Source organism: Chrysemys picta, chromosome 13 (genome assembly GCF_011386835.1).
Source record: "Chrysemys picta bellii isolate R12L10 chromosome 13, ASM1138683v2, whole genome shotgun sequence".
Classification (NCBI taxonomy): Eukaryota; Metazoa; Chordata; order Testudines; family Emydidae; genus Chrysemys; species Chrysemys picta.
In genome coordinates, this window is record NC_088803.1 from 38,486,091 (window position 1) to 38,513,672 (window position 27,582).

At 46.6% G+C, this 27,582-nt stretch overlaps 1 protein-coding gene across 1 annotated transcript; it reads left to right on the forward strand.

The window, feature by feature from the left end:
• The first annotated feature begins 1,993 nt into the window (after positions 1–1,993).
• LOC101949868 (somatomedin-B and thrombospondin type-1 domain-containing protein-like) lies at positions 1,994–27,140 on the forward strand. The gene is made up of 5 exons (XM_008172139.4): positions 1,994–2,512; positions 14,326–14,520; positions 15,533–15,611; positions 18,251–18,427; positions 25,014–27,140. The coding sequence occupies exons 1-5, from the start codon at positions 2,254–2,256 to the stop codon at positions 25,129–25,131; spliced, it is 828 nt and encodes a 275-aa protein (XP_008170361.3). The 5' UTR covers positions 1,994–2,253; the 3' UTR covers positions 25,132–27,140.
• The last annotated feature ends 442 nt before the right edge of the window (positions 27,141–27,582 follow it).

The following is a 27,582-nucleotide window of genomic DNA, read 5'->3' on the forward strand; positions in this document are numbered from 1 at the left end:
GTCTCCAGCCAACCCCTGCAGCACCACCCTGCCTGAAGCCAGCCAGTCCCACACTCCTCTGTCTCCAGCCCTGCCAACCCATGCCGCACCCCCCTGTGGCCCTGCCTGAAGCCAGCCAGCCCACCCCACACACCCCTGTCTCCAGCCAGCCCCTGCCCTGCCTCCAGCCAGCCCCATGTCCACTGGTGCCCTGCAGTTCCCCAGTTCCCAGGGCAGTAACCCTGCACACCTGCTTCAATGAGGGGGCAGGGAGCAGCTGGGACCCACACATGTGCACACCCTAGGGTGACCAGACAGCAAGTGTGAAAAATCGGGACGGGGGTGGGGGGTAATAGGATCTTATATAAGAAAAAGTCCCCAAAATCGGCACTGTCCCTATAAAATCAGGACATCTGATCACCCTAGCACACCCCCAGGGAGGGGCAGGGACCCCCACATGTGAAACAGAGCTCATTTCTAGTTCAGGCCCATCTTCTTTTTTAAAAAGAACTTTAGGTAGGGTTAACATACATCCGTATTTGCCCGGACATGTCAGGCTTTTTGGTTCTTAAATCACTGTCCAGGAGGAATTTTTAAAAATTCCTGGAAAATACAGACGTATGGTAACCCTATTGGTACAAAAAATACATACTGTGGCACATCCCTTAAATCAGAACTTTTTATAGGGAACCAGTTGCTAAGAAATGAAAGGCTTTTTTTTTTTTTTTTTTAAACACGTTTTTTTATTTTTTAGTCATCGCTGCCGGGGCCCCGCCAAAAATGTTTGAATTGGGCCCCGCACTTCCTAAAGCCGGCCCTGAGTGTTACAATAGATTAGAATACTGTCAGGGTTTATTATCCAGTTGTATTGCCATAGGTGTAGGGTCCCCCCAACCAGTACCTGGGCCCCACTGCACTAGACGTTGCCCACACAAAGGCAGTCTCTGCCCTAGGGCAGTGGCTCATGTTGGCCTAAGGCAGTGGTTCCCAAACTTTAACAACCTGTGAACCCCTTTCATTAAAATATCAAGTCTCACGAACTAAAAATGAATATTTCCAGGTTTTTTCTCCTTTACCTGAGTATAAATTATAAAAACAGTGATCTTGGAAATATAACATTTGTTCTTATGACATGCTTATTACACACTATTTATTATTAATTATTAGTTATCATTATAGTATTTTTATTATATTATGAAAACGGCAACACTCTTCCAAGATTTCACTTTCGTCGCTTGTATCACTTTGAATAAGCCTGATATAAGACAAGGCTCCTATGTTTCACCAAGGAGTATCAGATGTGAAACAGCATAAAGGTATTTAAGAAGCCAACTCAAAGAGTTCCTCCTTCCACAAGCATTCAGGTCTTGAGCAGTCCCGGCAAACAACGCACGATACAACAAAGCTTAAACTTGTTCTTCATAATAATTTTAAAAACAATACTATCTGTCTATTTAATTTTAAAATCAGCAAAAAAATATTCACCTCCCTTTCCATTTCTTATAAGGAGTCTTGGAGTTTAAATCTCCTCAGTGTGCTAGATATGCTTGCTTTGATCTGCTTAACTCTTGGAAGTCCAGGGACTCCGGGCTGCTGGCCCCCTGCTGCCCAGGGTCCCTAAGGACAGCTCTATCCGCCATTAGGGAATTTTTTCCCAAGAACCCCCTGTAACATTTCGTGAACCCCCAGGGCTTCATGAACCCCAGTTTGGGAACCACTGGCCTAAGGGAAACCCGCTGCTACCGGACCCTCATTAGGGGTGTGTCGGGCTCTTCAATGGCTGGCCTCAGCCCTGCCGGAGGAATGAGTCCCACAGCCCCGCCCTCTCGAGCTTTGAGCTGGTCTGTGTGGCTGAAACACACAAGTGTGAGCCGGGGCCCTGGCACGTGTGTCCAAGGGCGCCAGCGCCGAGCACCGGGGTGGGGAGGGGGAGTAGGAGGTTCCTGGGCGGTGTGTCAGAGCTGGCTGGGGAGAGGCCGGCAGGGGGAAGGCGCCTTGTTCCTTTAAATCGCGGGAGCTGAGCGCAATCGCCGCAGGGAGCGGACGCTGGGCTCAGTTAAGGGAGTCCCGGCGGCGGTGGGATTCGCTCCTTCCCCAAAGCGCAGCACGTGGCGGGACGATGAGTTGAGCAGCCGCTGGCACCGCCTCCCCCGGGCGCCCGGCTCAGCAGCACCTGGGCACCGCACCCTTGCGGCGGCAGCGGCCGGGCTCCCCACGCGGTGCCTGCCCTGGCCGGCCCGCTCCGGGGCTGGGCGCGGCTCCGGCTGGGTTTGCATGTGCGGCCCTCGCTCCAAGCCGGGCGCGGCGATGGCTCGGGGCCCCGGCTGGCTGGCGGCGGTGGCGGCTGCGCTGCTGCTCCTGGCGCCCGGCTCGGAGGCCGGCTGCGCCGAGCTGGGGCGCTGCTGCCGGGGCAGAGACCTGGCTTGTGTCAGCAGCGGCTGGAGACCGGACCGATCCCACGGCGTCTGCTACTGCGACCAGGCGTGTCCCCGCACCATGGACTGCTGCCACGACTACCCGCAGGCCTGCCCAGGTGGGTGAGCGCCCGCTGCGGCCGGCCGGCTGCCTGCCTGCTGGGATCCGGAAAGGCGCCAGGTGCCGCGGGGTGGTGCTGGGCACTCAGCACCGATAAGTCACTTTGAAGGTGTCTAGCACCCATAGGTGCCACGGGGAGGTGCTACCCGCCTGTGGGTCTCAAGGCGAGGCAGTGAGAACCTGTAGGTGGCCAGGAAGAGGTGCCAAGTCCCTTCAGGGTTTTGCTCAATATTTGTTACTTTGCCCTGAATTTCACTGACTAGGGTTTGTGCTTCTGGGCAGCTCCTGGTCTGATCTGAAAAATGCCAGGTGTCCCAAGGTGTTCAGTAACAGCCTGGGCAATGCCTTTCTGGCTTGGGATAAACTCCTTGTAGTCTCCCTTAGCACCCCCCACCCCCTCTTCTGGTGTTTAGAAATACCCAAGGGAGTTAAGGGGGCACCATCAACTGGAAAGTAATCTAGTCCGTTTTAAAAAAACGACTAAAGAGCAGATTCAGATCTGACACCTGCTCCAAGTTCCCTTTCTGTTTAAATATTGTGTGTGACTGTAATGTGTGTCTGTTTTCAGAACCGCCCTCTTCCCCCCTGGTACTGTGTGTAACCTCCCACCCCAACAACAGAGGGAACTGGCTGTGCAGGAGAAACCCCCAAAGAGGCCATCACAAATACACACAATACACAGACTAGTTTTCTCTCCTCTTCTCCAGTTATAGGAACCCTAGGCATTACTTACGAGAAGAGTAGGTAAAACATTTTGAGGCAGCAGTATGATGAATTTATGGTTTGCCTCTAAGATTAAGGTCAACTAACCTTCAGGACGTGTCATGAGGCGACTCAGGTGAAGTTTATTATTTTAATGATACGTGTATTACCATAGTATCTGAGTACTTCTACAAGTATTAATTACGCTTCAGAAACTTCTGTGGCATAAGGAAGTAATAGCTCCATTTGACAGAGGGGAAACTGAGGCACAGAGTTTAAATGACTTGCCCAAGGTGTCACATGAAGTCTGTAACAGAAATGGGGAAAGAACCCAGATCTCTTGAGTCCCAGTCCTGTGCTTAAATCACAAGACCTGCTTTCTTCTCATTAATAAATTGCTAACTCTAGTACCAGATTGTGTCTGCTGGGGTAAATCGCTACAGCTCCCCAGAAGTCAGAATGTTCTCAAACTCTGTATGTGTCTGGGCTGGGTTTGGGCTGGGATTTGAGCTGGCTGGACCCTGAGCCCCAGTCCATGGGCAGTTGTGTTTTCATGTTGATGTGCAGTTCAGAATGGCAGGGAGTGGAGCAAAGCAGTAAAATGCTTTAGAGCAAAGTGCAAATTTTTAATCAGGGAGGTAACTTTTTCCAGAGATTGGTGCAATCACCTGCCTGTTTCCCACAAACCACTTCCTCAAAGAGTCAGATGCACACTGATAGTATTCTTAGGTGTCCTAATCACCGTTTCCATATTTTTCCTCAGTTTGGCTCTGCCCTAACAAAGTTTTGCAAACATTTCCATGATCTTTTGGGAGCACTACTTTGAGGGAAAGTTCCCTGTGGGAAATGACTTCATTTAATCATTTTAAATTGAATTTAGTGTTGGTGAAAGGGGCTGGGTTGGCAGTTCTGGAGACTGAAAACTCCTATTTACCCAACATGCACAGTATGGATTGCAGCAATGCAAACTACATCTTTGTTGCCTGAGCCCTGACCTGAAGGGATTAACTCCAGGGATGAGAGAAGAGCTCCGTCTCTTTTTCCGACTTGGCTCCTCTGGGCTGAGGCTGCCAATGAAGGGGTCTGTCCTGTTGGTGCTAGATGTCAGAATGGCTTTTAGTGATGTGGACACAGGCCCACTGGGAACTGAACTGTTTCACATGTGGGGAATGTTTGAAGTACAGACACATCATGATTCCCAGTGACCATGCCCTAGAGCAGGGGTTCTCACAATTTTTTTGGTGGCCTCAGAGTGCTTTGCACGTTCTCGTCTTTTTTTGATTATTATATTTCTTTTGTGTTTTTGGTAAAAGTGGTGGTCTGTACAACAATTCTGAAGTAAATTTAAAAATGCTTTGACATAATAGAAGTCCAAATAATAATGATAAAACCTATCTGCAAATAGATCCCAATTTTTTATTTCAGAAAGACAAATATCCATCCAATCCAGTAATAATGATATTAACAACAAACCTAATCCTATTCTATTGTATGTTAGAAATACAGCATGATGATAAAAGTTCTGGGTTTTACCACAACCATTGTGTAGATCAGATTACTTGCAAAAACTCAGCAGCTCTTTGAAAGGAAAGTCTGCAGGATCTCGGGTCTCCTGTGAAATTAAAATAAAAGCTTCGAGGTTAGCATCAGCGAGGCAGTTTCGGTACTTGTTTTTCAGGAAATGAAGGGCACTGAATGCCTTCTCACACAGCACAGTAGTAGAAAACAGGGACAAGCAAAGCAACTTTAGCTATGGGCTTGTAGGTGTCCTCAGACAGGTACATGTTATTCCAGAACTCCTGTACTGTACCACCAGGCTGACTGAAGTATGTTTTCATTCTTGAATCCTTGCACATTTTCAGCATAAGGGATCTGAGATTCCTTAAAGTCAAAGGAAGCTAATCTGTCTTGAAAGGCAGTTAGTTTGTTTGCAGCCAAAAAAGCTGAAGCAGAATTGTTGAATGGGTCAGTCACAAAGGTGTACTGATGGAAAAAGCTTCCCTCACTGAAACAGTTTTCAAGATCCTCCAACAGGATACTCGGCTGTAACTAAATACCTAAGCTGACTTTTTGCTTTACATTTTCATCCTGACAGCTGAGAAACTGACTAAGCTTGCATTTAAAAAAAAAAAAAAAACACCCTGAAAAGTCCCATTTCTCTTGTAGGTGCTGGACGATGTCAGTGATTGTCATTCTAAATGTATTAATTATTTCAATGCTATCAAATATTGTTAGCTGAGGTTTCTGAAGCTCCCGGTTCAAGGAAGCAAGCTTTGGTAAAACCTCTTTCAAAAAGAGCAGGTAACCATGTACTTCTGGATCGTGTAGTTTTTTTTGGACAGTTCTGGTGAAACTTTATTCAAAACCTCAATGAGCTCTGAGAAGAGCTCAAACAGCCTCTGTACACGGTCACTAAGCCAGTGGACTGGGTTGTAATTCAGCAGCACCTTGTGTGTTTCACAGCCCATTTCACACAAAGTTGCGAATTTCCCTTTATTGACACTGCTGGTGTTGACAGCACTGATGGATTTCCCCCCCCCCCCCCCCCACTATGGATTCAACCTCATTCATACTTTTCATTGAAGCCTTGCTGGCAAGTACTTCTTGGTGGGCAAAACAGTGAACCAAAGAAAGTCTAAGTGCACCTTTCTTGGAAGCCGTTCAGCACCCCTACTTGTGCACTTTGCATAGCTGCTGCCCCATCAGCTGTCAAACCACAGAGATTGTCAAAGCTAACATAGCACTCCTGCATTCTCGCCTGCACACATTCAAAAATGTGTTTGCCAGTAGGCCTATCTCTGAGGCTCACCTGACATAAAACGCCTTCAGAAAAACAGCGATCATGGTCCAGAAAGCGAACGCATATGATTACCTTGGGATTCCTCATGACATCAAGGCTCTCCTCCAAGCACAGACTGTAGAAGGGGCTTGCTGCGACTTTTCCAGCTATTTCATTTTGTAGAAAATTCACCACATCTCTTATGCTGCTCTGTAATGTGTCGTTGCTCAGTCAGTGATATCTCTCTGAAAAGCTTACTTTCTGGTTCTATGGCCAGAACAATTTTCTTTGGCAGTTCTCCATCGCTGAATGGTTTCCTTGCTTTTATTCAAAAAAATTTTGAGCTGCTGCTGTTGTCTTTTGAACTCTGTTTTTGCATCATGTACCAGCTTGCGCCTCTGAAACTCATTGTGGTAATTCTGCTCAAGTACCCCTGCATGAGTACTATAGTGATGTTACATTGCATACATTTTGATTGGATGAATCTCTCTTACAAATAGCACACGGCAATTTGCTCGGAAATATGTTTCTGAAGCAGTCTCTGATTCCAAGAAACTGCATTCCCTGCTGGTCTTGAAATGTTTGTTTTTCTTCCTCCCATGTTCCGCTTTTCTTAGCAGGAGGTGACTCCTGTGGGACCATCTCTGTATCACGTTCAGGGGCACTATCTGGCACTTAAATGGATATTAGAAAGGTTGGTGGTTTGTTGTGTCTTAACTCTTTTTTACCTTCTGCCACAAACAGTCTCAGCCTACTCAAGCCCCACACGGTGTACCATGATCTTGCCCATGATGAGATTGACCAATTGCTGCTTACGGAGCTACAGTAGTGGACGATGTAAACACACTGTATTTACGTTTTTTTGTGGTTTGAAAGGAAACCACATCTACGCAATACAGCTCTGCCCGCATTGTAGTAATATTTAGAAGGGAACGAGTCTGCATTATGATTTATGGCATTTACAAGGCAACTTTAAAACTTTATCTCAGCGATTGTTGGGGTGCTCTGATGCATAGGAGTATTTTGACTTCTATATTTGGGGGAGCAGAGTGGATTTAACCAGGACCAAACAGGGCCTTGTGGGTGGGGATTGTGGACAACTGCCCACAGTGCTGTGGAGGGGGGAACGCCATGGACAAGAGGCAAGAAATGGGGCAGGCTTGGGGTATGAAGCCACGGAAGGGAGCTTGGGACAATGCGGGGGGAGGCAGTAGGGCCCATGGGTGATGGGGCAGTGGGTGGGGAGCCTGGGAGGCAGCAGGAAATAGAGGTAATGGGGGGGGGGGGGCGGTGCTTAATTTGTAATGAAAGGTGTCAGGGCTCAACCTGGTTGCCTGCTGGTGGGTGCTGAGCTCAGAAGGCAGGTTACATTGGGGTGCTAACTGCTGTGAAAAGTGATATTTGTATCTTTTAAAAATCACTTTTCACAGCACATCCTGGCAAATTGAGATCTGGGTGGAGGGTGAGGCACCAGGGCCAGGGATGATAGATTTGGGGGAGAGGGGTACCACCAGTGCATGGTCTGGGCTGATGGTTGGTTCCCTGGGCCAGCACCTGCAGGATTCCAAGGTCGGCACCTGCTGCCACGTGGCCGGGGTTGATCCCTGGGGCCGGCGCTTGGGGTCTGCGCCTACTGCCGCATGACTGGGGCCAAGGGTCGGTGCCCAGGGCCAGCACCTGCTGGAGCCCATAGCCGGCACTGGAGATTTGCACCTGGGGCTGGCGGCCAGGGATCGGCACCCAGGGTCGGAGCCCACTGCTGCATGGGCAGAGGCTGGGGGTCGGTGTCCCGGGTGGGGGGGTCAGAGCACGCAACCCAGGGTCGGCAGCCACCACTGGGGTGGGGATTCGCACTCGCAGTTTGCACCTGCTGCCGCTCGGCTGGGTCTAGGAGTCAGCGTTGGCACCCGCGGCCAGCACTCACTGGAGTTCAGGGTTGGCACCCAGGGCCAGTGCCCTGGGTCAGCTGCCAGGGCTAGGGGTCAGAGCATGTGGCCGGGGGTTGGCATGCTGTGTCTCCAGAGCCAGGGATTGGAGCCTGCTGCTGCTACACAACCAGGGGTTGGAGCCTGAAACCCCATGGCCAAAGGCTGGGGCTGTGTGGCCAGAGCTGGGGATCGGCGCAGGAAATCCCTTGGCCTGAACCCTGTGTTAGCACCTAAAGCCCCAGGGCTGGAGCCCTGGTCTGCAGCCAGGCTCCCTAAGTCCCCACTGCCCAACCACCCCAGGGCTGAACCCTGAGTCCCCTAAACCCCCCCCCCCCCCCCGGTAGAGAACTAACCTTGCTCCTTCAGCATTGTCCAGAGAGGCGGTGCAGGGTGGCGCATCCAGGAGTAACAAGGAGGAAGGGGAGGGGCTGATGCTTTTTCCCCCTCCCCCCCACCCCATCACTGCCCAGGAAGCTGCTGTGGTTGCAGGGAGACCCCCTGGTGGCCACATTTGAGAAACGGGGCCCTAGGGTAGCACTGGCACTGTTAACTGCTGTCGCTCTGTCATGGACGTGCAGCCAAGCAGCATCTGTATAGCCATAGGCGGCACACACAATCCTAGCTATGTCTGTGTTTAACATGCATGGCAGCCCATGATCCCAGATGCCTGTGTGTGTAAGCAAACGTCTTGGAAGAAAACTGCTATCACTTACCCAGCTAATGCAGACAGGGTGGGCATTTTTCTTTTCTCGTCTGCAAAGAAGAAGCTGCTCTAGTCTAGAGAGTCACACAGTGTGCTTGGAAGATCACTCTTCCTGCACCATTCGATGTATGAGGGGAGAGGAGGCTCCACCATCCACATGAGTAATGTTGGTTTGAGAGGACTCAACACAGGGCTGCTAGGTTTTAGAAACCTCTGAGAGGCAGTTCCTTTCTCGAGCATCTGTGCTGACCGCAGGGGTCAAATATTATTGTAGGGTCATGCTGAGGGGCCCCAGTGCCATTGGACTAGCCATTTCACAGACATGTAACACAATGCTGGTCCCTGGTCTTAAGAGCTTGCACTCTAGGTAAAGGAGCAATTTCTGAGAGTGAGGGGAAGGCAACAAAATATACAGCTCATCTCTTGGTGCTGCTGCAGGATGGAAAGCATCTGGCAAGTTTACTGGCTGGAACAGTGAATAAACCTCGACTATATCTAGGGATAACTGCCTAGAGGGATCAGGCCCTTGTCACTGCTATAGTGCTGTAGGTGTACACGTAGTGTAGACCAGGCCTTAGTTTAGAAATATCAAGTCATATCTTACCTAGTCTTCCAAGGAGACCTTCAGGGAACTGAAGTGGAAGAGTTCTCAGCCCTCAGTTGAAGAGACTGGGGGTTGAATTATTAAACAGGAGAGCTTTCTTCCCAATTGTATGCCAAACAAAAACATAATTGGCGAGAGAAGGTGTGTGTGTGTGGTTTTTTTTTTTTTTTTTTTTTTTTTTATTGGACCAATTTCTGTTCATAGGACACAGAGGGTTGGTGGGTTAGAGATTGCCATAATGAGTCATAAATCCAGTGTCTTTATTAAGACCAGGATTTTTAGTGTCTAACAAAATCATGAATTTAAGCTCCTGGGCTTAACTTTTTTGAAGGTGTGGCACAGGTTTCCTTTGAGGACAAGGACTGAAAGGTCACATGTGAAGTGATTATTTTGTGAAAAGTATTCACCCACAGACGGCATGGTATTTTTGGGTCTCGTCATTTTTCTCTGAGAGTTCATTTGAGAGCGTAGTGATTCTGACTTTGCCCACATAGGTGTTGTTGGGACATTTAGTGTACTGGATAAGGTGTTGTGATAGGCATGTGTAGGACTGACGGATCTTGAAAGGCATGTTGGTGGGGGGGTGTTGCCAGAAGAACAGATGCATAATCTACAGACAAGGGCTGGTGAACTTTGAAACACTTGCTTATGATGATCTTGCAAGGTTGGGGGGTTGTTTGAAGACCACAAGAGGGGCTTTGGGAAGGGTTTCTTTCAGGATGTGGTCCCCATTCAAAAATTCCGTAATTGACTGACTGTCAATCCTGTTTCCTCTGTTAGGTTTCACTCCCAGTGATGGTTAGATTGAGCAGCAGTCAGGAATAGCTGATTTTATGTATGTATTTAAAAAAAAAGCCAATAATTTGGCTGTGCAATACTTGATGTATGTAACCATGTGATTCCTTTACTGTTACCCCTGTTCTCCCTTACTCCTTGTCTCCTATTGTTTGTCAGTCAGAGTCTTGTTCACAACCTAATCTGAAACTCTTTTGGGTTGTGTTTTCTGAAGTGTTTATATAGCACCTAACATAATATGCCCTTGAACATGTCTGGAGCCTTCAGACATTACTATAATCCAAATAATAACCCTTGTTATATAATGCTCCTTCTAGTTTCCCAGTTGTCTGCTATAATACTGCCTGTTGTGATGTATAAATAAATGATAGTATTTTGAAACAGTACCATCTAGTGGCATATTGTAGGTATAACAATGTACTAGCCACTGAATTATGTCCAAAAATACATGGTCATTTTCTGTAAAGAAATAACTTGGAGCAAAAGATATTAGTAATGGTTCATTTGTACTGGATGCAAGGAACTCAAATATATTTGATATTGAATCATATCTGTAGACTGTTTCAAATTATTTTTTTCTCACTACAGATTTACTTTCTCCAAGTAATATTAAAATGAAATATTTAAAGTGTGGTATTAATATCTGAAGCCAAACTTGGCTGAAAGAGCAGGTGATTTCAGAGGATTCATTAGAGGATTAATGTTGGCCGTTGTACAAGCCAATAAGCATTTAGGTTTTATTGCTGCGCATTGCTGCATCTTTGGAACAGCATCTCATTTATTTAGCTCATTAATGCTAATTACTGATATTGACGTATGGTTACAAAAATGAAAGGTTCAGATTTGTTTATATTATGGATGGTGCCACGTGGGTGGGTGTGTGTATGTGGTTGTGGTGTGGTGTGTATTTTTTTTTTTTTTTTTTTTTTTTAAATCTTTGCAAGGGGAATGGGAACCTCCCAAACATATCTAAGACAATATGAGCAGCAGTTTCAAACGAAGTTAATTCAGTAACTAGAGATTATCTGTGTTTTACTGGAGAAGAAACTGAGGCATTGTGATTAATTCGAGACTATGTGGCAAGTGCCCAGTGTTGTAAGGTGTTGAACACCCTGAACTCTTCATTGATTTGAATAGGAGATGAGACAGTTGGCACCTCTCAAGATTGGGCCCCAACTTCAGGCAGAGCTGGGGTTCGATCTCGGGAGTTCTTCGCATTTGAGCCTAGCGTGAAGGGTCAGAGTCTGCCATCCTTATTCATTTGAAGTAGTACTTTATGAATGGTGATTTCAGTGGGGGCTACTCCTGGAGTACTACTCTTGGTGAGCATGCGTCCTACAGACTCTGGCCCTAAACTAGTAGACTGCATAGCTAAGTGCTATAGATGCACAGTGAATGGGACTGAAGCTGAATGGGAACATCTGGACACAGGAATGATTATCACCAGCAGAGAGAAGCAACTGTTTGAGGAGTCCAATGGAAAGCTAGGATCTGTCAATAGAACACGTGCTGTTGTAGCACAGTATGGCTTTCTACACAGCTTCTATGTAGATGTTTGTAGAAAGCTGCCTCAGAACCTGAGGAAGGTGGATGGAAAGTGGAGAGGTTGATTTTAGGATTATAAAGTACTAACCTGAACTTTCTAAAATAGGAAACCGGGATGAAACTGAAATAGAGCAAACTCCTAGACAATCTGGGCAGTGAATGCCCCAGTTACTATTCTCAGTCCAGCAAAGAAGACTTGAAGTTGGAGGGAGTGATAATTCTAGCCAGGATGGGATGTGCAGGCATGCTACCTCACAGACAGAAAAGAATTACTGCACAGAACGGCTGGCAATAGAAAGCGGCTAGGGAAGCCATCCAGAGGCCTGCCTGGAGAAGCAGAGATGCCAGAATGACCAAGGCTGAAATGCTGGCTTCCTTTCCTGCTGATTCAGGTGCAGAATAGTCTGGTGTGTGTCGAATACACTAGGTTGAAATAGGGGGACTGCAAGGATATTTTGGGGGGGGCTGTTCATGAAACACTGTATAATACACTGATTTGCATCTGCAGGGTTTGAGTTTACATTGGGATCATCTTTGGGGGTATTTGAGCAGGGTTTGTTGCACTATCTAGCACTGATGTTGCTACTTTCCTATGTAATGGCTCAGTCCTGTAAGGTGCCGCATGCCCGTTGTCTTCAATGGGACGTGAAGGCTCATAGCATCTGTCCCTGATGGTTCTGCAAGGGGTTGATCATGTCTCTTCATGATATTGGGAGTTTAAACCTCAGAACATAATTTTGACAGGTTAGAGCCCTGTCCAGGAAGGGGGGGGTGCTGAAAAAATTAGCATCAGGCAAGCAAAAAAAGTGGGGGGAGTGATCTAGGGAGCAGAGCATGGGAACTGGACTTGAGATGTGTTCTTGACTGATGTGAACTTGGCGGGGTGGGGAGAGGCAGAGAGGGAGTGGGGTGTTGGGGGAAGGGGTGGAGAGGGGATCGAGCACCTCGGGAAATGAGTCAGCATCTGTGGTCAGTATCATTACCCCCATTTTACAGATGGGGAAACTGAGGCTTAGAGAGGGGGAGGTGGCTGGCCCGGGGCAGAGCCGGGAATAGAACTCAGGACTCCTGAGTCCCAATCCAGAGCCGTGTCCCATAGTGTCCTGCCTCTGAGGATCTCAAGTTACTCTACAAATGTTGATGAATTTTCACCTCAAGCAGCTCATGGGATGGGCAAGTGCACTGTTTATTGTCATCTCACTCTTACCTTGTACTCCCTGGTCTGTCCGACTGTATCTGCCTGTTTGTCTCTTGTCTTAGATGGTAAGCTCTTTGGATAGGCACCATCTCTTTGTGTGTTTCTACAGTACTTAGCAAGCTCTCAGCCCTGATTGGGGTCAGTAGGTGCTATTACAGTACAAATAAATGATTATTATAATATTTATTCCTATCTCAGATGAGGAAACTGAAGCACAGAGATATGCAATGACTTGCCCAAGGTCACATGGGGAAATGTGTGGCAGAGCCAGCCAGGGGTAGGAAACCAGTTCTTCCAACACTCAGTCCTATGCTCTAATCACTCAACAAAACTATCTCCGATACCCTGATGGACTCTCTCTCTCTTTTTTTTTTTTTTTTTTTTTTTTTTTTTTTTTTTTTTTTAAATGTTCCCCCTGCTACTTAGTCCTGTAACTATTTCAGCTTGTGGTTCCCAGGTAGCCTATGGCAGTGGTTCTCAACCAAGAGTCTGGGGCCCCTTGGGGGGCTGCAAGCATGTTTCAGGAGGGTCTGCCAAGCAGGGCCTGCATTAGACTCGTTGAGGCCCAGGGCAGAAAGTTGGAGCCCCACTGCATGGAGCTGAAGCCCGGGGCCCTGAGCCTCACCACCTGGGGCGGAAGCCAAAGCCTGAGCAATGTAGCTTTGTGGGGGACCCTGTGGCATGGGGCCACAGGCAATTGCCATGCTTGGTACCCCCTAATGCCAGCCCTGGCTTTTATGTGCAGAAAAACAGTTGGTGTGGCACAGGTGGGCCATTGACTTTTTATAGCATGTTGGAGGGGGGGACCCTCAGAAAGAAAAAGGATGAGAATCCCTGGCCTATGGGCCAGTTTAAGGACCATGCACTCATTCAGTCGTGATAGGACCAATGCCCCAGAGTTCTGTTCTAGTCCAAAGTTCGCTTGATGCCTGAATGAAACTGCCACCCAGGTGGATGAGAGGCCCTGGGGAAGATGGAACCCTTGGTGGTTCTGCGTAAATATTTCCCGAATTAGCAGTAACAGAGGCAGCAAAAATCATAAACAAGCACTGAATAAACCCAGAAATGCTGCTATTTCTAAATATTATTGTAATGCTTGTGTTACTAGAACAAGGCCCAATGACCCCATTCCTGGGACAGACTTCTCTACCATGTTTGCTTTGGTGACTGAAAGGAGGGTCTTTACCCAGAATAGTATTTTAGATTTCGAATTTAGCTCTTTTTTTGGTACAGGCCACTTGGCCACTTAAAAAAAAAAAAAAGCATAATCGTTTTACAGCAGTGCTTCCTTGCTGCAGTGTAGCTACATGGGTGCAACACCCCCTAACACAGACCAGCCTGAGTTGAAACTTCCTCCAGGGTCAAGTACTTTCCTGTGATGAGAGCATGGGGCCTTCCACTGAAACTGTTGAGAAGTGCTCTGTGTGACTGAATATGGCAGGCAGTCTCGGTTGGCTGCAAACTCAGCACCCCACAGATTTAGTCAGGGGAAGATTCCTGAGAAATCACGTGAATGATTTCTGCAGCCTACATTGTTGTTTCTCACCCCACTCCCAGAGGTCTCCTGTGCTGTATCCGAGTGGAGTGACTGGAGTGGCTGTGCAGAGCCTTGCCGGGCAACATATCGAGTTCGGAGGAGACACGTCGTGCAGGAGCCTAGAAATGGAGGCGAGGCATGTCCTCCTCTGGAGGAGAAGGCTGGCTGTGTGGAGTATTGGAACCAGGAAGGAGCTGAGTGCAAACAGTCCCTTAGTAAGTGCATTGAAAACGCAACCTCTTGGGCACATGGCTGAGTCCTGGGCTGAAGAGGTCTTGCTTGAATCTAGGGGTCTGGCCACTAAACCTTCTTTACAGTGTTTGTTGGCTGGAGTTATTTGCAGATAAACCCTTTGGGCCCAATTCTGCTCTGTTACACCAGTGTACATTTGGAGTTGCTCCAGTAAAGTCAGTGGAGTTACTCTGGATTTACACCAGCGTTACTGAGAACTGAATTTAACCTTTTGTATGGGGTTTGTGGGCATCCTTTCTGGGACATTTTATTGTACGTGCTGTTTAGTGTAATCTGGTATGTTTCAAAAGTAAAACACCAGGAGTCTGATTCTGATCTCACTTATGAGTGTAATTCTTGTGAAGTCAGTTGAGGAAAATTCTTGTAAGTAGGAGGGAAAATTTGGCCTTAAGAGGTCCTGAGCAGTATCTTTATAAATCAGCTGCAAAAGTCATGGAGGGATGGCACCCATCAGAGGCAAGAGATCACCTTTCCCCACCCAGTTTCTCTTGCGTGCCAGTTTCTGATGTAAATCTGGAGTAAAGACTGATTTGATCTTGAATACATTGACTTTCTATGGGTGTAACGCCACTGACTACTGATTTTTTTTTTTTTCCTGATGTCTCTGGGACTGGAGTTTGGCTTTGGCTTCTTTACTAGTGTGGATTTAATAGTTTAGGTTTATTTTAAATCCGCTTTCTCAAACCTGCTGAGAGTTGCTATTAAATTAACCGTGATTTTGTTCTCCATTGGTTGGCACTGCTCTGATAAGCAGCCTCCATCTCTCAGACAGTAAAAGGGGATGAATATAAATTTATCTCCAATCAAATGCTGGATATTCACTGATAATATGGAATTGTCTTTGGCAGGAAATCAAAGTAAAAATTATGTGCCGTTAAAGACCATCAAAGCCCCAATCTTTATTGTTTGACAGGCACAAGTGGCCTCAGTGGAGTAATGTCACTTACCATGTGTGCTATTTCTCTTTGTGCACAGTTCCAGCATTAATAACCACAGGAGGTTATGGGAAAGCAAGGAAAAAGAGAGCTGCGTCCAGCGAAAATGAAAGATCAGGGTAAGTAGGGGCCTGAGTGCTGCAGTATAATCACACTTCACACCCCTTTTCTCATCAGCTTCAGTGTGTGCAGGATTGCACCCAGGGTCTGCTCTTATCAGAGCAAATGTTCAACAGGATGGAGACTTCTAGACTCTGTCTACACAGCATGTTAAGCCTGGACTCTGACTCAGGTTTGAGCCCAACCCCCATTCTGTCCACATACAAATCAGGACCTGAGTCTTATGACGTGGCTAGGGGGGTGGGTCAAAACCTGAGTTCCTCTGTGACATTTTGCAATGTGGCCACAGGTCAAACCGAAGACCCAAGTCAGAAGGTCTGGGTAGTGCAGTATGGATTCATTAGCATGCTTGCAAGACCCAAGTTCAGTAAGTGTGAACCAAGGTTTACAATTTAGTGTGGATGCTAAAGTGCAGGTTTGGAAACACTGAATCTACAAGTCCAGGTCCCACAAACCCTTAAAGCCTGATTCCAGTGTGGCACCGACTTCACAAAATAAAGAGCTTGACTCTCTGCTTGGGGACATCAGGGTAAACCAGGAGTAACTCCACTGAGGTCAGCGGGACTCCACGGCTGTAAAGCTGGCATGATGGGGAGAGCAGAGTTGTAGTTGTTTAATATTGTTGCTATTTAGAATTCCGTAAGCAAAGAGCAGTCATTTCAGCCTGTTCCCTTGACCTACTTCTCTCTGGGTCCAGGGCCCTTTTCTCCCATCATCATGTGATGGGCTTGCTGGCAGGGTAGCTCTCAGTCTCGCTGTGCTCTTTGCTGTTTGTTTTACCAGGAATAGATCTCCAGCATAGACCATGGCCTAAAGAGTCAGAAAAATGTGCCTGTATGTACTGTTACTGTCATGGTACTTAGAATAAATCAATCACTGACGTAGGAACTTCTTATCTCAACTGTATAGGCCCTTGATGCCTATTAATTACGGTCAGAGGAGTGCATTTATGGACCCCCTGTTTTTTTTCCTGTGTGTATGTTCTGTTTTTGTTACTTGTTTACAGTTGATCTTCAGCTTTATAATGGGGATAGCCATTTACACTCCCCTCTTGGGCTACAGTGTGAACCATAGTTATCCTCCGCATTAAAGGGAAAGCGTGGACTATGGAGACTCCAGCTCCAGCATGCTGAGAGCTGTTGTCTCTGTGGGCAGCACCTCTGTATTAAATGTGAAGCCAGGTGCAGCTGGCTCCATTTTGTGCAAATTAGCTTTGCCATTTGGGATCCTGGTAAATTGCCCTATTGGGTACCAGCAGAGCAGAGTCTGGGCATTCTTGCTGTGTAGGAGGCAGTTTATTGTACTGGTTGGCTTGATTGCATCAAGAGCTGGAGGGAAATCCAGGTGATGTGCTTGGCTCCCTTAAGCTCCTGCTGCACGTTTTCCCCCCCAGTGTCACTGTTACACAGTGACGGTACTGGCAAGCGTCAATGTTCTGCATGTGGCTCTCATGTGCACTCTAAATCCTGTGAGAGACAGATGTGCGAGTGCTGATCAGTCACCAGGCCGGGGTTCTCGACATAGTCACGAATTTGGCAAACGTTCCTCCTTTATGCTCACCTTAAAGAACTAAGATCTGTGAGGTGCTGACTTTGGCCTTGCCTCCCTGCTTCTCATCCCTGTAGGGGCTGCTTTTGCTATTGTAGGTCCATGTAGCAGATCGCGAAGAGGGATTGCTGCCTGTTTTCTTGTCTCCTGCCTTACTCTGTTTTGCAGGCTGGTGATTCTCTGTGGCATCTTATTTCACGCTCCTGTGGAAGCCACCTGCCATTCTGTAAGTGTCACAGGGAGGATATTGGTACTTCTCTGACACCATATGGCAGCTGTGCATTTGCTGGTTCCGCACCCTTGCGTGCACACACACGTTTCCATAATGTGCATACATCCATCACCCTCACTAAAGCGTCTGCAGGGAAAGAGCTTCTGCTTGTGCAAAACCCCATTCTGTGATATATTTGCGCACAGTTACCGCCACCTCCTCAAACTTCCGTTCTCCTCACTGAACAAGGCCAGTTCTTAGCCTTTCCTCTAAGGTTTGGTTAAAAACACCAGTACAGCGTGATCTGAGCATGGCATAAATAGAGTTCTAAGTCTCACTGTAAACCTGATAATCCTCCTCAAAAAGATGGCTGCTTCACCCCACTTCAAAGCAAGTACATTGCCATAGAAAGACCTCCAATTACTTGAGACTTGGGTGCTGTTACGAATTATTCTACAAGACATGTCTTAGTCTCCTATGACGAATTACCATAAATAATCAAAACTAAGCACTGGGGGCCAGTACGGTCCCGTGAACAAGGCACCAGATTAGGAGTCCGCAGACCTGGGCTCTGTTCCTGGAGCTATCATTTACTTGCTGTGTGCCTCAGTTTCCTCTACTTGTAAAAGGGGCATCAGCAATATTTACCTTCCTTTTGAGAAGCACTTTGGTATCTGTGGTTTGAAAGCACCTATGTTAGAGCTGAGTGTTGCTATTCAATCTAACCTGTCAGAATAAATGCACACGGTGTGTTTTGTGATGCACTTCCCCCTTTTTTAAAAATGATCTTTGTTCACCCAGTCTGCTCTGGGTTGCTCGATCACTGGTAGGTCTGTAACACAGCTGTTCAGCTAACAGAGACTGTTGTTTCTGCTGCAGGTATTGTGTCGAATTCCAGATCACAGCCATCACGGAAGGCTGTTTGCAGGGGAGCAGTTCCTATACTCAGTGGATGCGCTATCTCAGCGAGGGGCACACGGTCTGCGTGGAGTGCCAGCACCCGGCCCTGGATTCCAGGAGTCTGCATTGCTACGGGGATGGCAGTGGAAGCAAAAAGTAAGAGCCCTGAATCCTGCCTTGTTCGTGTCTTTTCACATTGGATTTTTATATTCCTCCCCTTTGAGCTACTTGGAGAGTTTAACAATACTCTCTGCTCACCTCTCACTTTACATTTTCAGAGCCCTGTACATATATTAAGTAATCCTCACTGCACACTAGGTGTTAGGTAGGTTATATTATAATCATTATTTCTCAGAGAGACTGAGATGAAAGGTCTTGGCCAAGGTTTCATGGTAAGCCAGTGGCGGAGCCAGGATGGGAACACAGGACCTCCTGTGATTAGTCCGCTAAATCTCACTGCCTCCTAATTTAAGTAGCACAGTCATGACTTTTTTTTTTTTTTTTTAAAGGCTCTCCTGTCGTCTGACCAATGTCCCATGGCCAGCAAATAAAACCAAATCTGTTTGCCCGCTGGCACTGGTTCTAAGAACCATTTACTTCACTCGAGTGGACCTGTGGTTCATCTAGATCTGTACCGTGTTTCCAAAAGTGACCCTAACTGGGTGGTTCAGAATAGTGTGTTTCTCCCTGATCCCAGGCACTGTAAGCTCTGGTGCTGGGAACTGGTAGCCAGTGTAACTGGAGATCAAAACAAATCTTTGCATTATCGCACCTTTCACCCAGGAATCTCAAATTGCTTCTGCAAGCATTACTCGCACTGTACAGATGGGCCAAAGGAGAGGAGGAAGGACTTGCCTGTGGCCACACAGCAAGTCAGTGGAGGAATAGAGTCCTGATTTGCCAGTGCCCTGCTGTAGCCACTAGACACCACTGCCCCTCCACTTTTCTCTCACACAGTTCCCTTCCTAGTTACATCTGTGTAACAGGTGGAATTTAATTTTGTTTTTAACATATTTAAAAACCCACTGTGGAACTGCAGGGCAATCCAGCACTGGAAACGACTGCGTGGCAGGGCTGTGGGTGTTTTGCTTGTAGCTCACTTTAATATTGAAATGAATAGCTCTGTTTTTAAACACTAACCATAAACAAGGATTATGAGGCTTGAAAACATGCTATATATTACACACCCACTACCGCAGCCAGTAATAGCCTTTTTAGGTAGAGGCTGCCCATGGCTTTTAATGAGAACAAGTCATGTTAGATTCTTTTCCTCCCACTCTTCCCCCTTCTTGTTAAGTATGAAAGTTGCAAAGATCTTTAGATAAAGAGCAGCAAACCCAACTTATGTGGTCAGCGGAGGCTAAAAAGTGTAATAAAAATTATTTTGTTGGAAATCCTGGAGCCAAAAAAGAGCATCGGAGTAGATGAAACAAAAAATATCTGCATCCCACAGTTTCCTTCCCAGGGGTGTGGAAAGAGACCTTCCCTCATTTACCAAGCTGTCTGGTGAATAATATCTACATTCATAGCTTTATAGAACTGAGTGAATTTTTTTTTTTTTGAACAAACAGTTTATTCATGGAAAAATGCAGGTTTGGGTCGACTGGAATTATTTGCACATTTGGGTCAAACTCAGTGAAGAGTTTTGCCTGGGGGGGGGGAAATTCCAAAAAGTTAAAATGTTTCAATACTTTTGAAATGAAACATTTTGACTTTTCAAACTACTTTTTGCTTAGAAATTTAGCTTGTGTGGTTTTGTTTTTTTTTGTTTTTTTAAAAGCCATCTGAAAACAAAAGAAGCAAAACAAACCCTAAAAGTCATTTTGGGTTGAATTAAATGTTTTTGTTTGACCCAAAACAAATTTTTTGTTTAACTGATTTTTTTTTTTTTTTTGAGAGGATGGTCATTCACTCAGCTCTAACACTTTAGTGTATAGGGCAAGAAAAATGACATTGTCTCTGTTAAATAGTAATTTCTGATGGCAACCTGGAGAACTGGCGAGCTTAGGGGAGTGTTAACAGAATATGGAGTGAATTCTAGCCCCATTGAAGCCAGTGGGAGTGTGGCTGTTGACTTGAATGGAGTCAAGATTTCACCCCTGGTGCCTTTCATCTCTAAGGAGCTGGTTTGAATCCTTTCTAGTTCAGCAGAGATGGAATTTGTTCCCATCTGTTTGCTATATACTGGTGTATGTGAGATGAGTTGCTGAGCTAATCCATTTCCAGGTGCATGAGAAACTGGGAAGTGAAACAGATTATAAAACATAGTGAATTTGACCAGTCTAGCTTCCAAGCTGAATCAAATAAGTCTCATGGGAATTGGCACTAGTTGGCCGTCTTATCAAGGAGACCAAGGGTTGAATGAGGTTTGGACAGTGAATGCCCCTTGCAGCACTAGAGATGGTCCTTCCAGATAGGGCTGGGGCCAGGTGGGGGAAGCTTACACTGCTGCTGCCTATGTCACATCTGTTTTGGGGACTTTATTTTGACCCATATAGCTCTCAGTGAGGTGTCCGTGCCTAATGTTATCTTGGGAGCCTACCTTCTACTGCCCTGGGTCATGAAGCTCTACTCTGATGTGAGAGCACCTGGCAGAAGAAAGCTTAATTATCTGTTCCAGGCTGGTGGTGGAATGTGCAGTTGGCCGACTGAAGGCAAGATGGTGCAGCCTACAAATCCATTGGGATGCCAGTGTGTATAATGAAAGGTTTCAGAGTAGCAGCCGTGTTAGTCTGTATCCGCAAAAAGAAGAACAGGAGGACTTGTGGCACCTTAGAGACTAACAAATTTATTAGAGCATAAGCTTTCGTGGACTATAGCCCGAAGTGGGCTAATGCTCTAATAAATTTGTTAGTCTCTAAGGTGCCACAAGTCCTCCTGTTCTTCTTTTTAGTGTGTATAATGCCATTCCTGTTGGGGGGGGGGGGGCTATGCACTGCAGAGTTATGATGAAGAGACTAGTGAATAGGAAGCCCTGTAGATGATAAAAAATTAAAATGAATTCACCTTTAATAATCTAAAGGCAAGGCATGGCTCTAGCCCTTAACACGACAAACCTTCTGTGATGAAATCCTAATGGGTTGATTACCCCAATACATTAAAATCCCTGAGTGATTAGAATAATCCCAGCCTTGGCAGTCATCTTGTTTCCATTCATTTCATTCCTTGACTCCCCACCACCTCAATCCTTTCATCTCCCCCTGCTGTTTGAAAGCAAAGAGAATTCCCAACAAGTTTTTGAGCCATTTTAGCTTTTACGTCAGGGTAAGAGATTTTGTTGGTTCTTTTGTTCCTTTCAACTGGATTTGTGGCCTTACATTCTTGAGGGGGTAATGGGGCTTGGATCTCTTCTGGAGTGGTGGGAAGTATTTTTATGATTCACACATTTAGATGATAGCTCTCCCTAAAGCTACCACGAAATGTTGTGCAAGTTGTGGGGGCCAGTTGTATTGATTTCTCTAATTGCTGTCCTATGTGCGGTTCAAAGTATTTGTTGGTGGAGCGGAGCCATGTTTGGAATGTCTGAATGTCTTATATAGGCATGTCTTATGCACAGCGCTGATGCATGATGCTCCCTTTTCACTTCCTTCCAGAAATAGGCTTTAAGGACTGGCCAAGTGGGATGGAGGCAGGGAAGGTGTGTGTGTGTGGGGGGCCCATATGGAGCTGGTCAGCCATGATCTCTGAGAAGGAAGGGGAGCAGGTGGGATGGGAGAAACACGTGTGTCGGAGGGCATTGCCTCTCCAGTAGAGTAGCTAGACATATCAGAGTATCGACTGAGTTTTGAAACATTTTACGGGAGCTCTTGTCCTGCTAAACTCCTCAGGCCAGAATCTGTGAGCCCCGGTGAAGAGGCTGAAGCTGTCGGGCTGGGATACAGCTTTGAGCACTTGGCCAGGTCTACGTAGAACTCTCATGCTATACATCCAACCTCCCTTCCCCACAAAGTACCCTGGTTTCAATCTTTAGCCTATGTAACCGTTCCAGTTATGCTAATAGGATAAATTGATCTATTTGCTGGTGATCATGCAGGCTGAACTTTCTGCCTCTCCTAGAGGGGAGTCACTGCAGCTCCTGGCTGAGGCACTGCGAGGGAAGCGTGTACAGCTGGTGCCTGGATCACACCCATCCCATCTCCACACTTCAGTCCTCTAGCGCTGTCGGTTTGACAGCTGGCACCAGCATTTAATTCATTACTGGTTCCCAGAATGATTGTCGGGAAGTAAAACTTCAGAGAGAGTTTAAAATAAACTCAGCAGCGGTGTTGTACTTTTGAATATTTTCTCTCTCTCTCTCAGCCTAGTCTGGCGCAATTCAAGCATTTGAGTAGCTAGTGCAGACTAACGGGAGATTCTGAAGGCTGCCTATGTAACCCGTTAGCGAGTGGTTCCTTCTCAGTGCCTGACCTGCAGAGAATGTGAATCTGTTACAGTTACAGCTAGGGAGCCTTGTGTCTTTGGCTCAAGATGTAGCAGCTCCTGCTTGTAGGTCTGGAGGTCTCCGGGTTGATGGCCAAGTAGCAGCCATCACATAAGTTGGAACACCTGGGATGCTCCAAGGAGTTTGATTGGCCTCCTTGTTCATGGAAGGGTAAGAGTTAAGAAGCCCAACATGACCGGGCTGTAAAACTATCCAGCGATCTTAGCACAGGTGGCGGTGGGGTGTTGGTTGGTGGGTGGTGGTTGGTTTTGTTTTTAATGGTACCAGACCTCAGTACTAAGCAACAAGCACTGATGTCTGTGATGAGCATGCGCTACAAACTGCTCTGGGGGCCGGTGCCTGGGAGGATTAGCTGTTCTTTATAGACTTAAGCAAGATGTGGTGATTGCAGCCCACAAACAGCTTCACTTGGTACATCCAGATAGGGAAGTGGGGGAACATTCCTTTAAACATAACACAGACCGTGTTTCCTATCGGCAGGGCCAAAGCTGGCAAGTGTGCTTTATGTTGAGGGAATCAAGCCTTTTAAAGATAAAGCTGTGGCCCAGGGAGGGAGGAGGAGAACCATACAACATGTGGGACCTGTCCATGTATGTAGCCTGCTCTGTAATGTCTTGGATCTTGATTCTTCCTATGCAAACCCTGGTGCCTTGAAATGACCCAAAGCCAGAAAAGAGAGTGTTTCATTTTCCCCCCCACCATGTGTGATGTATAAAACTGCCCCCTGGATCGTGGCACCTCGTTAAACCAGCAGCACTGCTGTCTCTGTAAAATTGGCAGTGATAATTCAGGCTTCTAGAGAACTATAAAGCAAACAGGAGCAACAGATCATTCTGGCTACTTTGCTGACAGCTCTTGGCACTGGGGCGAGGACTGAACGAGCCATTGTGCTTTTCCGAAAGGGCCGGGCTGAGACCTTCTCCCATTACACATGCACTACCACATGCCAACAGAAGTCTGCAATGCTGCTGCCCGTGCCGTACCTTTTTCTATGGCTAAATTTCAAGCTCCCTGTCTGTCTGGCCAGCACCTTTTGTGCTAACACTAAGGGTACACCTACACAAGAGCGAGGGTGTGATTCCCAGCTCATGTTAGACATACTCTTGCTAGCTCTCCTCCAGCTAAAATGCTGAAAATAGCAGCGGCAAGAGTCGGCACAGGGTAACTACACTGCGTACAAGCCTTCCTGAACCTTGTGGGTATGTGCTAGCTTGCGCTGCCGTGGCTTCGCGCTATTTTTAGCCAGCTAGCACGAGTATGTCTAGTGTGAGCTGGGATTCTCAAATGCTACATCTGCACATCAGGGTAAGTACTTAAAAGCCATTGTTTAAAATGGAACATTTCTCTAGTCAGTTCAGGATAAACACATTCAATAACTTGCTGGGAACATTCAGAACCTAGGAGAAAATAGTTTAGAAGGTGACGGTGATGTCTCTGCTCTCTTTTCCTGCCATACAAATAGATCCGTACTGCATGGCTCTGTGTTGCATAACACCTACTCGTTCAGTGTCTGTGGATGACAGTGAGAGCTCTGCCCGAGGAAAGCTGGCAGGATACAGAAGAGACTAGAGCTGGGGGAATTTTTTTGGCACAAAACTTTTTTTGGGCGACACCAAACTATTTCATGAATTCCTGTAGATTTCACCAAATTGTTTTAGTTTGGAAAAAAAAGTAAACAAAAAAATCAATGTTTCATGTTGACATTTTTGAAACAAATATATTTGTTTGAAACATTTTTGTTTCAAAATTTCCTTCAATTTATTAAAAAAAATCAAATTAAAAAAAATGCTCAAAATTGAAACAAAATATTTTGTTTGAGCTGTAACAATTATTTTTTTTTTTCCCCTCAGCCGCTCAATTACCAGTGAACCAAAAAATCCCTTATTCACCCAGGTGTAGTAGAGGCTGGTGATGTGCATTGAAGAAGTGAACTTTGCCTGTGGCTTGCAACTTATCAGATGCTTCAGTACAAGAGGACTGATTGTGATCTCACTTTACACCGCTTTTGGACTGATGTAACCCCATTGGTATCAATAGAGTTGATACTGATTTCACCAGTGTGAGATCAGAATCAGGCCCAGTGGGTGCAGACTGATGTCAGACAGAAGCTTCAGGATTTATTGGCTGATTTCAAACAGTGGCTGTGTGATTGGCTACTTCTACAGAGCAGCCAGCGTCCTGCTTAGCAGCCCTGCTGGAGCCCCCATTACTGATGGTGCATTATGCACTCAGGTACTGTCCTTGAAGGAGTTAATACACTAATCCCTCCCCCCCAACCCGCCTTTTGCTTTGTTCCACCAGGAATCAGCTGCTGCACTGGCAGGCCATGGGGAATCCCCGGTGCAGAGGAACCTGGAGGAGAGTTCGCCAGCTGGACACTTGCTCCTGTCCTTCCGTTCACAGTTTCTTGTTCATCTAACTCTTCTGAATTGGCCCAGCGCCTCCAAGCCTGAGTCACAGGATCGTGGCTTTGGTACAAAGTTTGAAGTAACAACCCCACCCCACCTGCTGATCAGTCAGTAAAACCCCTCTTGGACTGTTTCAAGGAGGTTGCCACCTGCCAACCCCTTCATATCCACCCACGCTCTTGGCTCGCTGAAGAAGACAGGCTGACAAAAAAATCTTCAGGCTCTTTGTCCCCACACTTCCTTCCATGAATGTCCCCTGTGCTTGAGAGCAGCCAGCCTGACTTGGGCAGTCAGTCGCCTACTCTACTTCCAAGTCCCTCCTTCCCTGAGACTTGCCCGCGAGAAGCCACCAAATAAAAGAATTCAAAAAAGAATTAATATACATGCATTTTTTTAAAACCTAGCTAAGCAGCCAACAAAAGATGTGCAAAATGAGTCCACTCAAATTGCCTCCTCTCCATACAGATAAACCCCCTCCCTTCCCCCAATGCTTTTGTTATTTTATGTTGGGTTCCTGGTCTAATGTAGAGGCCAGTGCTGTACCTATTGAAATTTGGAGAAAAGCTCTCATTTACTTCATGAGAGGAGGTTTGAATCCATAGGGACTGATCCTGAAGGGTGCTGAGTGCCTCCGCTCCCATTGGGCTGGGTCCTGCTTCCATTGAGGTATACAGTAACTCCTCCCTTAACGTTGTTATGTTCCTGAAAAATGCTACTTTAAGCAAAACGATGTTAAGCGAATCCAGTTTCCCCATAAGAATGGGGCGGGTTAGGTCCCAGGGAATTTTTTTTTGCCAGACAAGACTATATTTTATATGTATACACACACATACACAACATAAGTTTTAAACAATTTAATACTGTACACAGCAATGATGATTGTGAAGCTTGGTTGAGGTGGTGAAGTTAGAGGGTGGGATATTTCCCAGGGGATGCCTGGCTGCTAAATGATGAACTAGCACTCAGCTGAGCCCTCAAGGGTTAACCTCTTGTTGTTAATGTAGCCTCACACTGTACAAGGCAGCAGGAATGGGAGGGGAGACACCATGGCAGAGAGAAACAGAGACACAGTGTGTGTGTTTGTGCGTGTGTGACAAACACTCATTGCCCCTTTAAGTATGCTGACCCCACTCTAAGTACATTGCCTTTTTACATAGATAAGCAAATTGAGACTGCAGCTGCTGCCAGCAAGCTTCCTGAGTCCTGTCGTATCCCGTCCACCCCTGCTCTGTGGATGGGGTAAAAGAGCGGGGGGGGGGGAGAGGGGAGGGTAACACCCTGAGATTAGCACCCCTTCTCCCCCAGCAAGCAGGAGGCTCCTGGGAGCAGCTCCCAGGCAGAGGGCAGAAGCAGCATGTGGGGGGAGGGACAGCTGAACTGCCCAGCAATTGATAGCCAGCTGGGCGGCTGCCACACAGGGAGTTTAGGGGAGTGGGGAGCTGATGGGGGCAGGGGGAAGTTCCAAGCCCCCACCAGCTAGCTCCAATGAGCTGCTCTTTCTGCAAGCAGTAGACAAAGCAGGCGGCTGCTAAACGGCGTTATAAGGGAGCATTCTGCAACTTTAAACGAGCATGTTCCCTAATTGATCAGCAACGTAACAACAAAACGTTAACCGGGATGACTTTAAGTGAGGAGTTACTGTATATTTATGAGAGAGTTGTTTGCAATAGCAGGGGACTGGACTCGATGACTCAGGCAGTCCCTTCCAGTCCTATGTTCCTTTGTGCAAAGTTTACATTTCACGATCGGGCCTGTTGAACCTGATGGGAGTTGAGGGTGCTGTGGAGAATGGAGTCCTTTGATTTCAGGCTTCAAGGAGCGTGGACCATATCTCAACTATCTGTGAAGTGCCTAGAACACCTTTGAGGTGTATAGAAAAAGTAGCCATTTAATGCCCAGCTGGGAGATAACTGTTCCTTTTTGTTTGCACATGGAACTGTTTGAAGTATTTTCTTTATAATTGGTTGAGGTTTTGTTGTAACACTTTCCTGTAGCGAATAAAGAGATGCTGGAGACATTCTAACAGTGTTTGATCTGTTTCTATAGTGCCGTCATGGAGCAGTTGGCCATCGAGAGCTCAGTCCAACTAATCTTGCTGTCCACTTCTCTACCACAGGATATAGGGCAAGGATGGATCTCTCAGGTATCCAATACCTAGGTCACTTAGAACTTCCAAAAAGATCCCAAGCACCTTGAATGAACGGCCCCGAGAAGCGGACGTGACATTTTACATATGCTTTGTTTTTAAATGTAATTAAGCAAAATAAAAAACTAAATATAATAAAAAGCCCATCTTTCTAGCTTTGCCTTGATAGGATCCCTCATTTGGACAGTCAGTGTGGCACTTATATGTGCTAATGTCCATTTGCTAGACCTAAGTAACACAGTATATTGTAGAGCTGTATAGGATAAAGGGAAATGATGTATTTTTGCCTACAGATGGAATGCTCTAGTGCAGTGGC